Source organism: Etheostoma cragini, chromosome 11 (genome assembly GCF_013103735.1).
Source record: "Etheostoma cragini isolate CJK2018 chromosome 11, CSU_Ecrag_1.0, whole genome shotgun sequence".
Taxonomy (NCBI): Eukaryota; Metazoa; Chordata; class Actinopteri; order Perciformes; family Percidae; genus Etheostoma; species Etheostoma cragini.
Genome location: NC_048417.1, coordinates 10324581 through 10337040, shown reverse-complemented (window position 1 = coordinate 10337040; position 12460 = coordinate 10324581). Strand labels below are relative to the sequence as shown.

The 12460-nt window shown below is 45.2% G+C and overlaps 1 protein-coding gene across 1 annotated transcript in view; it reads right to left on the bottom strand.

The window, feature by feature from the left end:
• si:dkey-100n23.5 (cyclic AMP receptor-like protein A) overlaps positions 1–12460 on the bottom strand; it is a 40697-nt gene that overhangs the window by 5340 nt on the left and 22897 nt on the right. The window contains exon 11 of the mRNA XM_034886029.1: positions 3460–3669. Within this exon, the coding sequence (XP_034741920.1) occupies positions 3460–3669 (210 nt within the window). The remainder of the gene's footprint in view (positions 1–3459; positions 3670–12460) is intronic.

Here is a 12460-nt window from a genome sequence, read left to right as displayed (position 1 = left end):
GGGGGGGTTGTTCGGTAGTGTGTGACGTATCCATCCCAACAATGTCATTTTTAGTTGAAATGGAGCAGGAAGTAGCTAGGGGCAGTTAACCTGATGTTTTACAACAATAAAATAATCCAGGGATTTAGGTTTTTTGTATGGCGACTTACAATAGACCTGTACAGCTATGTCGACCACATCCACACTCAGTGAGCTACACTGTGGACCTGAATTTTATCAAATTGGCACCATAGGCTGCTCCAACTGCTGACGGGCCACATCAGCAAGCCTTGCCTTGATTTCAGAACACCAGCATGCGTCTGTAATTTTTTACTCTTGCAGTATCTTTGCCCCACAGCTCTCCCTCCGTACCTCCATTTCAACTCATCTGTGCCCCCTTGGGAGTTCTGCCTCACAGTTTGAAAACCTATGGACTAGATTATACCAACTTAAAGTGGTTCAATGTGTGTTGGTTGGCTGGCTCGTGTTTACTAGCTCACTAATGCCACATTTCCACTGCATGGTACTTGCAAGTGATTTGTCTTGGTTTTCCTTTGGTAAAAGTTGTGGACAGTCCCAGGCACTTTATTTAGTATCACCTTAGTCTAGGTTGCAAGCAGGCTGAGCTCATGCTAATGGAGCTTACCCAGTGCTAGTACCAGCTCTACTCAGCCCGGCTTGGCCACAGTGCCCCATCCTAATTTTTCTATTGCTGATTTAGTACCACCTCATGTGTGAGGCAAGTGGGATTGATTCTCATAGTGACGACGCAGGAAACTGCTGTGCCCTAAGGCGACACACACAAAACGTCAAAGGTGTGTCGTTTTTTATTCTCTGCATGTGGCTGTTGCCAGAAGACACATTTTGTTTCAAAAGACAAAGGTGTGGCAAGCAATGGTAACGTGGTGATTAGTGACAATTCTCTCCGACCAATCAGTAGTCTGCAGGTTTTCACGTCACCTTTTGGTATCGCCCCAGCTTGCTTAGAACCTTGACGGAGGTGGTACTAAAAGAGTACCTGTTGACAAGTACCAGGGACTTTTTTGCATTATGGAAAACCAAAAAAGGCGAGTAGATTTGAGGCGAGTCGAACAGGTACCATGTGATGGAAAAAACGCCATAAAAGGTAGAGTTAAAACACTGCAGAGCAAATTAAAAAACATGGCAGCACTAAGAAAACATGCCATGGTCTACTGAAGAAGTACAAACAATCCTCTGTTTGGCTGCAGATGAAAGCATCCAGCGAGAGAACACACTGTATTTTTGTCGCGTTGAAGATAAGGTAACAGCAGTTTTCAGGCGGCGTCTCTTTGACAATAAGCTAAGAATCCCGCGTAAATTGAGGGGGTACTATCTGTACTGGAAAACTAAATCGCTAAAAGTACTTGCCATTAAAAGAAAGTCAAGCACCGAGCCGAATCGTACCCTGCGGTGGATATTAGGCATAACTTTAGTTTCTGAGTGATGGTGTACAATTTTTTCATAAAATACATCACCTTCATCTTGCAAAAATACAGTTACACTGTTTGCACATCAGGGGTGGGATCCTTTAATAGAGAGTACAGTGAGAAGGGAATGAGAACACTTTCAATAAACACATGGCATAAGCGAAGTGTTTTAAGACAGACTTGAGAACATCAGAGCCAATCCCTTTAAATGTATGTAAATGCACCACAGGCAAACAGCGAGAGGAACAGAAGGAGAGCACCAGCGACTAAGGTAGAAGAGGCAGGGTTAAGATGGGTAAGGGTGTCTTGTACGAAAGCGCAGAATTGTTGTGTTGACGGAGGAATGCTTTGACGGTGTTGCAACCCCCCCCCCCCTCCCCCCCTTCTCTCCCCTACCCCGCCTCTCCCCCGCCAATCTCACACCTGATGTGTGGGGCCTGCTGGGAGTTGCATGCCAAGATGAATAACAACCGGCTGTTAGTCACGATAGAGCACAAACACACACACACACACACACACACACACACACACACACACACACACACACACACACACACACACACACACACACACACACACACACACACACACACACAGACGCCGCCTCTCTCTCTGTCTCTCTCTCACACACCTTCTCTCTCTGTCTTTCTCTCTCTGACACACACAAACAGCATTTTCTCTGTGATTTACGAACACATTGAGATTCCATTTTACTCCTCTGTCTCTCTCTCTCTCTCTCTCTCTCTTTTTCTCTCTCTCCCGACTCACCACAGTGCTACATTGACATTTGGGTAGAAGGTCATACCACACATTCCAGTCTTCCACATTGTGCTCATGACCCGTTATCAGCATGGTTGGTGACACTGAGTAGGTGACACTATGTGTGTTTGTGTGTGTGTGTGTGTGTATGTGTGTGTGTTTGTGTGTGTGTGTGTGTGCGCGCGCAAACTAAGACCACAGAGACGTTTTCTGTGTGGTTCAATATCACCTCTGGCTCATACCCGCAGATACTGTCAAAATGTTTGTGGATTGAGACAAATGTGTGGAAAACTGTATTGATTGTGGTGTTTATTGAAATGCAACTGATGAGGTTTGCGGTTCAAATTCGATGAGGTTAAAAAAAAAAACGTCATCAACATCAATTTTGTCTTCATTACATTTCCCTAAAAGCTCAATTTATGAAAGAGATAAAAAAATGAAAGTCTTGTGGATTTGTAATTTCGTTCTTTAATAAGGGGATTTTGGCATCAGATTCCTGTGTAGGTGATTCATGAACACCTGTGACAGATGGAACCAGTCCATTTGGAAAGTTAAGTAGTCTAATTACAAATTCTGAAGCAAGGTACTTTAAAGAAGTCTAAAAACATGAAAAAATTGACAGTTTTGTTCAATTAGCACATCAGTTAACCTAAACTTATAAGATGTATTAGTGTTGCTTAACCTTTTTCTTCTTACAGAATGATTACATAATACAGATGCATTAGAAATATTTTTAGGGCTACATCTAACAGTTATTTGTTATCATTTAAGCTAATTCTTGATTAAGTGCTTATTCTATAAATTGTAAAGTAAATAAATAAATAAAGTAAATAGTGAATCAGGTGGATTTGTGGCATTTAACCTTGACAAGTTACTACTTATCAAGTTTGTTGTCAATTCGTTTTCTGTCAATCATGGCTGTAGACTCTTTTGGTGCCTTCACACCAAGGTGTTTTCAGTGGCGCTATAACATACAAAATCAATGCAAAGGTGCAAAAAGAGGGGCGGCATGAATGACGGAACGCAAATGACGCAATGCGAATATTTATGCTGTGAATGTGCTATTGGTGTTGTCAAACAAATATCTCCATAATGTAAATGTAAGTGTTACAGAAATGTTACCAGGTCTGACCTAGTCAGATTGGCAAATCAACTTTTACGTAAAAATTACTTGAGGATTCAAACATGATCAATAAGTTATTTTCCAAACACATTTACATACTGATTTGCATGTCTGAACGGGGCTATAGATGTATGTGTGCAGCTGCTGTACCTGCATGCCAGTAGGGCTCAGTAGGCTCCACCAATCCCTATCCAGACCAAAAACAAAGGCGTTGGCCAAACCGTGGAGTGGTGCTGACAGGACGTGCAACAGAGTGAGCGAGAAGGAGGGATCCTTTGGGTAGAAGGCATTATGGACCCTGTTGGAGGAGAGAGGGAAAAAGGAGAGAGAAACAGAAGTATTTAAATGAAGAGTTCCATAAATTTAAAAAAAAAAAAGTTGTAAATACAGAGACAACTTGCAATAGAGCTTTAGGGGGGAGGATGGAGTGGATGAAGGAGAAGTCAGAAGGAGTAGAAAGGCAGCAACAGGGAAAAAAGGGGAAAGACGAAGATATGGTTGATAGACAGAGCACCAGAAAGAGGGAGAAAGAGAGGGAGAGGACAAGTGAGTGACAGGCTGAGGGACAGGGTGAGAACAAGAGGTAATGAGAGCGAGCAGCAGAGGCAGAAAAAAAAAGGGGGAGAGAGAGGAAAAGGGGAGGGCGAAAGAGCGAGTGAGCTTTATATCAGCGTTTAAGAGCCCATTAGGCAGCGTGAGACGGCTGGGCTGACACATTCTTGGCTGCCGCCTCGACAGCACGCAGCACTTTACAAGGACAGGGAGAAGTGTAGCGCTCAACTCCCTTCCTCTGCATCTCTCCCCTTTCTCTCATCTCAGTTTCCAGCTTCCCCTGACCACAATTTCACCATCCAATCTTCTCCTTCTTTTTCATTCCATGCACGTTTCCCACACACTGCGTCCCCCCTTACGATATCTCTCCCATTTCTTTGCATTCGGTTTCATCGGTCTGGGTTACTCACTTTCATCTTGACTCATGAGGGTGATCCTCGATTCTTTTCAATTCCCCTCCCTGTGCCTATCTCTCTGGGAGCCTGGGGCATGACTAGAAGGAGAACCTGATATTGTGTGGTGCGGCTGCAAACTAATGGCTGCCTCTGAGAATGATGCCGCTCAGCCATTAACCCTGGATTAACCCTGTATTAGCGCTGCTCGTCGGGTTAGCCTGCCGCTAATGTCTTTTATTGATCTATTAGCAAGAGAATCAAACCACACACAGCTCACAGCGTTTTCCCTGTTCGCGGTGGTCCTGGGTTGGGTGTGCAGAGTGAACTAAGTGGCGGTGGTAGTTGACATCAAGGTCAGAAAATTCATCCCCAAGCTACTTGTGCCCCGCAGGGAAGGAAGATACAAAACCAACCATCCGAGGAAAAGATATAAACACTGTTGTATTGTGGTTACAAGGAGTTACAAAATACACCACAGTCACCCATCTCTTCATGACAGTCAGAGGATGAGAGTCTACAGTTATTAAAGTTATAATTATTTTGTTGAAATCATTAGTAACAGTGAAATTGTTGAACAGAACTTTTCTTGCCATAACCATTTCACAACAGTGTTGCCAATAGTGTGACATCACTGTGCACCATGCTCTTCTCTTACACTCTCTGTCCACAACGCTGTAGAGAAGGGTCTGGCGAGTCCGCACAGGATTCCGGGATAGGGGAAAAACGTGCTCTGGCTTATTGGTATTTTCTTTAAACCAACCCCAATCGTCTTGGCCGGCGCTAAGTGCCGGAGAGAGCCATGGAGCCGCTGCAAAATAGCCTTGGGAAAGAACTTGTTTTAGCGGAAGGTGTACGTTTAACGTTTGTTTTAGTCGTGCAACAGAAGACCGAGGTTCAACAAACGGTCTAGCTACTGTATCTGTTTGGATTTACCTTGCAGAGATCTATAAAGCAGTTAACCATAGTCCTCACAAATACACCAGAGTTTAAAATTTCAACACAAAAAAGCAAAAGATAACGGACTTCCGGCCGAAAAAGAGACCCAATCCCAAACGTCATGGATAAAGACAAGTGTCTAGTGTCAGAAGAACTTACGCTAATAGCATTAGTTTACCATCGCTCTGTCTGCAGCTCTTCACTCTTGAAATAGGATTTGTTTGAGGAAATTGGGCTTTGGTATAGGATTCCTTAACCTCTTTGGCTGGCAGTAACGTTAGTCATACAGGTCAAATTAAAATGGTGCTTATCTATTCCGTTTAGGATTGACCTATCTTCCAGAAGTGGAGTGGGAGTCAAACCCGGGCAGCGGACCTGGGTTCGACTCCGACCTGCGGCCCTTTGCTGCATGTCATCCCTGCCCCCCCTCCCCTTTCATGTCTCCTGCTGTCCTATCAAAATAAAAAATAAAAATAAATTTAAAAAACGTTGCACCTTGAAATTACAGGTTAGAGGCAGTTTTACTTTGCTGAACTAAGCAAGCACATCATAATGAGAATTTGTCTTCCCTTTAAAACCCAGTGAGAACTGCAGGTGAACAGCACAGAAGATGATTATGGAGATTCGTCCACAAATCTGGTTATAATCCGTTCTGATCCTCTTTTGCAGCATGAGGTTGCAAGGTTTATTTGTTACTAATCTGTCTCCATTTATCTTCCAACTACCCTTTTAAAAGTTGTGACAGGGAAGAAACCACAAGTTGGGTTGGTGAAGGTTGCGGACCAACCTGTAATGAGAACTCCTGTAAGTCTTTTTGGGTAATGGTGTCAACTAAATGACTAAATGCAGCCTAAAATAAAACCAACAGTGCCGCTAGTGGAGCGTAGAGTGGCATGTCCTGGCACTTGTCGGAGTAAGGACCATTTCAGAGCGACACTGTCTATTTTCTGGGTTAGCCTACTGCTGTATCTCCGAGGACCAGACCAGCTGCTGCTCACATTCATTTCACTTCCCATTAAAGGTGAAATAAATCAGGAGTCCCCACACAACCTCCTTAGAGACGCAGAAAACACACACACACGCACACACACAAACAAGAAAGTTGGACACAAGCAGACTTGCAGAAACACACAACACTGCCTGTGCATGTGCGTAGCGGTGTGTAGATACAGTATAACTTAGGTCATATGCATTCAGGATGTCAGGTGGAGAGGAAATGCAATCAATGTGTGTGTGTGTGAGCGTCTGCCTGTGTGTGTGTTTCTGTGTGTTTCTCTGACAGCGCAGCGGTGAGAGTGAGTGGGTCTGCGTGAAGGGGGGCTATTCCTGGCGTCTCATTTTTTTCCCCCTGCTGCCGCAAAGAAATGCGATCGGCATCCGGGAAACGAGAGCTGGCAGCAAGCAATCATCTGCCTGCCACACACACACACACACACACACACACACACACACACACACACACACACACACACACACACACACACACACACACACACACACACACACACACACACACACACACACACACACACACACACACACACACACACACACACACACAGTGCCGAGCAACACGCGCCATGGCAACGGAACAGCCGCAATTAGAGGCAAGAGCCTTTCCCCTCCATCGAGGGAGAGACGGAGAGCGAAATGAAAGGACGAAAGAAAGAGCAGGCGAGAGAGAGAGAGAGAGAGAGAGACAGGAAGAGGGGAGGGGGCGAGACAAGTGTCAGAGAAACAGCACCACACAGGAAGGAGAGAGGGAGAGTAGAAGAGGAAAGGAGAACACGATAAAGAGGTGAGAATGTGCAAGAGTGAGGCTGCGAAGGGGAAAGAAGGCCGAGAGCAATGGAGGAGGAAGAGGAGGGAAAAGGGCTGAAGGCGTGAGGCCGAATGGAAAAGACCAAAAAGCAGAGGAGTCAGAGAGCGAGGAAGAGTAGGAGGAGAGATATTCAAAAAGACAGATTGCAAGACATGAGCGAGACAAACAAAAGAGATTACGTGCTAGAGAAACCAAGATAAGACGGGAGGGGGGGAAAAGGCGAGGAGGTTAGATAGAAAGAGAAGGGAGAGATGAAGAGATGGATGGAGGCACGTGGAGGATGAGGGGGGCTGTTTCTCCTGTGTGAGCTGGGCTAATGAAAGATGAATGAGGGAGGCAGTGGTGGGAAGGAGAGTGTGGCTGCGGGCGATGCCTGGCTGAGCTGCTGTGTGTGTGTTTGTCGGGTTTTGTGTGTGGCGCAGTCAAGCGAGTCTCACAGTTGGCCGGCTGGTGTTGGACAACAGGGATGATATTGTGTATACTGTATGGCTCAGGAGCAAACGGTCAACAACAATAAACACACTTACACGCTTATATACACATAGAAGCAGCCATTTCTAGCTTTTAGTGGAAGCCTACTGCCACCTGTAAGCATTAAGTCAATCATTTGTACTCACACAGCGTCTCCGAGTCCTGCTCACTTATTCAGACCTTCCATCTATCATGCTGTCAGTCACTCTTTGAACCTGTCTCTCTCTCGCTCACCCTCCAGATTCTGTGCAGAAGCCTTCAACCGCTGCCTCTCCCTATCTCTTCCAACATCCCACCCAGCCAGTCTATACCACTTTCCAACCATCAATTTCCCTGCTCCCTCCATCAGAGTTCACCTTTTTGTCTGCCTCTTAATTGTTGTGCCGAACATCCTCAGACCTGTGAGAGAAGCGTACTGTAACAGCTTGGACACAAACTCCCTTCCAAGAGTGGAGGGGAGCCAGACAGAGAAGTTGTCCTGACCCTGATCGCACTTCTTCTTCTGCCTGACTTCTTTTTTTGCTTATTTTGCCTCCAGACGGATCACATGCTTTGCAGTACCATAACAAGGCCTTAGTGCTCTGACTAAAAGGGATAATTCATTTCTGAGAATAAATCATTGCTACTATGGTGCACTGTATTGGGAGGATCTATATACTAGAATTAAAAAGCATGACCAGCTATGGTGATACTCACTGTACAGCTTACCTGTTTTCAAACAGCTTTTAGGGTTATTAAGACAATTTGAATGCACTTAAAAATAAATTTAGGTCCAATTAGAGGTATCAATTTTAACACCAAAATGAAAAAAAAGACAACTATTTTCCACAAAGAGACACTAGGAAACAATAACTAGAAATTCAGAGTTCATTAAAGTCTAATTATGCTTCATGATGCTTTGGGGCATGATAACCCTTTATCGAATTTAAACCAAATAGAACCCACTTATTGAATCCAAATCCTTCAAAGCACGATCCGTTGTGTGCAGTTTTAACTCGCAACAATTATATACAACAAAGTTATAAATAACTTGGGCTGCTAACTATTTTTTTTAAAGGACTTAAACACAATGATTGTCATTCAATCAGAGGAAAGCCTGACCTGTGGATTCACTGACTGAGTTAAAAGGTTCTGTTGCTTGTTTACTTGTCTATTGTGCATTTGTGGCAGCCTTGAGGACATCAGAGACAGAGGACAGGCCTTTCATTGTCCAGTGACAACATGTGATCAGCCTATCAAATGGGCATAAAGCTATAATACTTGTGAACTAGCTGTAGGAATTTGGTGTATTGGACATGTGAATGATTTACTTTGATCATAGGGTCAACATGGGGATTACTGTCAAGTTATGAGTATGACTCCCATTATTCACCCCCACCCACAGATGCACAGCACACGCACGCACGCTCAATTTGTCAACACTAAGAAACACACGCACACATAAAAATGGGAAGGCATGTTGTGCAGAAACAAAAACTCATACAAACATGTAAGCGCATGCACACACGCTAACATACACTAACAGGCGCACACAGACCTTGGGGACTGAAGCGGCTAACGTTCACCAACAGAATAAAACCCAAACAAAGAGACATCCTGTTTCCTGGAACACAAAACCACTCAACCCTCTGTGCTGGAAGCAGCCAATAAACACACACACAGACACACACACAAAAAAAATCAGTTCATTGTCCGATGCCGCACATGTTTCCTTGAGCCCTGATTCATGTACCGCTGTGTGTCTGTGTGTCCAGTGATGCCACTGGCTGTGACTTAGAGTGTTGGTGCACGTGAGTTCACGCTTGTGAGAGGTTGCGGCCAGAAGTGTGTGTCTTGTGTGTGTGTGTGAGAGGAAGAGAGAGAGGGAGGGAGAGCAGATGATAGAGTAGGCTTTAGCGATTCCCTGGAGTGTGAGGCAGCGTTTACGGCACTCTCAGAGCAGCCAGAGTGATGAATATTTAAAGACGTGCATGAAAGAGCAGAGGGAGGGGGAGCAGGGTGCGTGCTTGCGTGATTGCGTGCGTGCATGCGTCCATGTATGTGTTTGTGTTTGCACGTGCCTGTGAATGCGTGCATGAGGCAGGTTATCTAGTTTCTCCTTTAACTTTTGCATGTGCTTGTGAATACTTTAGGCATGTTTATGAATGTATGTGCCTACATGTAGTTTTTATGTCTATATAACTTACAGGTAGGTATATAGGTACTTATATATTTTATTTTCCTGTATATGTGTGTTCATGTTTGCACGTCTATGGGAATGTACATGTGCCTGTATTCTACGTGTGTTTAAAAATGAGCATTTTTTGTCTGCATAGTGATTCACATGCATGCAAATGTAAATTTTTGTTTATATACACTGTGTACGGGCCCATTACAATATTAAATCCAGAGCCTGTGTGTGTGTGTGTGTGTGTGTGTGTGTGTGTGTCTGTGTCCAGCCTCTGCGTGGATGCCTGCCCTATGTGTGTGTTTGCACTTCACACAGCCCTGTAGGCCAGCTCTCTGTCTCGCTAAATGGGGATGAATAGCAGAGGGTTGCTGCTGCTCAACAGGAGACAAATGGTTACGGGGCTCTCCGTCTCCAGTTACACACCGATCGCTGCCTGAGACGCAAAAGTACACACACACACACACAGACACACAGACACAGACACAGACACACACACAGACACAGACACACACACACACACACACACACACACACACACACACACACACGGTCATATATCCATCCAAATATTATCTAGGCCACTCAGCCTGATGTGGCTAAGCTATCACACAGGCAATCAGGGTGTTAAAAGGGCATGATATCTGACACCACAGACAACTATGATTAACAGGGAGTTTTGAAATCTGAGTGTGAAAAACAGTCAAGAAAACATCAGAAAAATGAGGAAATAATTAGAGCAGTCATTCTATGTGCTCTCTTAATGGGCTAAATTCTAGTGTATGAAATTATACTCAAATTTAGCTAATCCTGACCCCCTGAAGTCCAATCAAGGAAACCTGGAGAATCACTCCTGCAAAGATCAGCAAAAGAAGGAACACAGAAAGGAGTAATGATCATTCTACCTCCGAATATAAAAAAACAAACAATCACATACCTGCAAGCTATATCATGCTCAAAACTTATTTTAGTAAACACAGTAAATTAAATGTGAGGTGATAGATAAATAAAAAAGGCTTGGAGACAAATAAAGATGAGAGTTGGAACGTTGCATTCTGCATTTCACCATCGGAGGAGCTCTATGGTTCAAGTAAACAAAAAACACCACAAAAGATATTAGGGTACAAACCACACATCAGCCTACACACACTAAGGCACAAACACACATCCCTTGAATGCAAGGCGTAGAGGCAGGAACGGAAGCAAGGGAGTGCAGAAAGGAAAGAGAAAGCAGGAGAGAGAGAGAGAGAGAGAGAGAGAGAGAGAGAGAGAGAGAGAGAGAGAGAGAGAGAGAGAGAGAGAGAGAGAGAGAGAGAGGGGGGAAGAAAGCGCGCATCCTGGGATGCAGAATGCCGAATACAGTGAGATAAGAGTTAATGTATCCCCCCTACCCCCTCATCATCCCTCCCGTTTGGCTCTCTCTTTCTCCCTCCCTCCATCCATCCCTCCCTCCCTCCTCCGCCGCCTCCTCCCCGTTTGCTTTGAGGGATGAATAATAACTGCTGCTCTGAGATTTCCTCCCTCGTTTTTCAAAGCGCAGAAAGGAGATGGGGAAGGTCTGCCTGGCCCGGGTTGTGCGTGCAGGGGAGTGCAGACACGCACAAAAGCACAGACACGCACTGAAGCACACACAGACGCACAAACACACCGTCTTGTTCTCGCTGCTTGCCTGGAGCAGGGAAATCAGATCTCCTCCAGAGAAAGGCGGGGGGACTTAGGCACTGTAGGGAGCCCATACAAAAAACCCTGCAAGCACGTATAGGCCTATACACACCACAAAACCCACATGCAGCATCGATGGAAACCAAGAATAACTAGGAGGATTCAAGCTGCCTCCTGGAGCGACAGGGTAAACTCAAGGTTAAAGACACATCACCGGTTCAAGACCCGCTGCTAGGGCCAATGCAACCACACTAAAGCACCCCTCTTGAGGGTATGTAACCCTGATTACTCAAAGGCAACTAGCTCTTATGCCATGTGCCTTGCTTTGGAGGTTAGGGCTTCCAGGGAAGAGGAGAAAAAATACACTAAAGAGGGAGAAAGACTGGGAAGTGTTTAAAGAGATCGACAAGTTCTCGTAAAAGATCAGGAGCAGGCTGTCCAGGAGGAGCGCTTTCACATCAAGCTGCGACGCGCATCAGAAATCGGTAGCTAGGTTCCGAGGAGAGGGCTTATTTATGCAAACAGGCGTACAAGCGCGCACAGTAGGAATCTAGACAAGCCTTGTAAACAAACACACACCCACACCATAAAGCACACAGGGGAGGCGATGTGAGAAGCAGACTGTGAAAACTCTAGTCGTGCCGGGCAGTGCTTGTGCTTGCACACGCACACACACAACGAGCTGAGAGAGACTGAAGTGGCGAAGAGGTAGCGAAAGGAAGGACAAAGAGAGAGGAGGAGAAGGAGGAGGGATAAGTGCGAAGGTGTGAGTGTCTGGTGCTACTTTTGTGTTGCCAAATGAGGGCATGTGAATGGGAGGAAGAGTGAGCGAGAGAGAGAGAGAAAGAGAAAGAGAGAGAGAGAGAGAGAGAGAGAGAGAGAGAGAGTGTGCGGTAAAATGATGTATAATGACTCGTTTGTGCAAGTGTGTGCGAGCGCGGGCGAGGAAAAAGTAGGAACGCTTTCCCATTTCAATTCGCAACAGCTGGTGTCGAATTAACACATTTACCAGTGTGCATTTGGAACAGATTAAAATTGTGTGTGGCGCGTGTGTGTGTGTGTGTGTGCGTGTGTGTGTGTGTGTGTGTGTGTGTGTGTGTGTGTGTGTGTGTGCGTGACTGCGTGTTTGTGTGTGTGGTAGCAGAT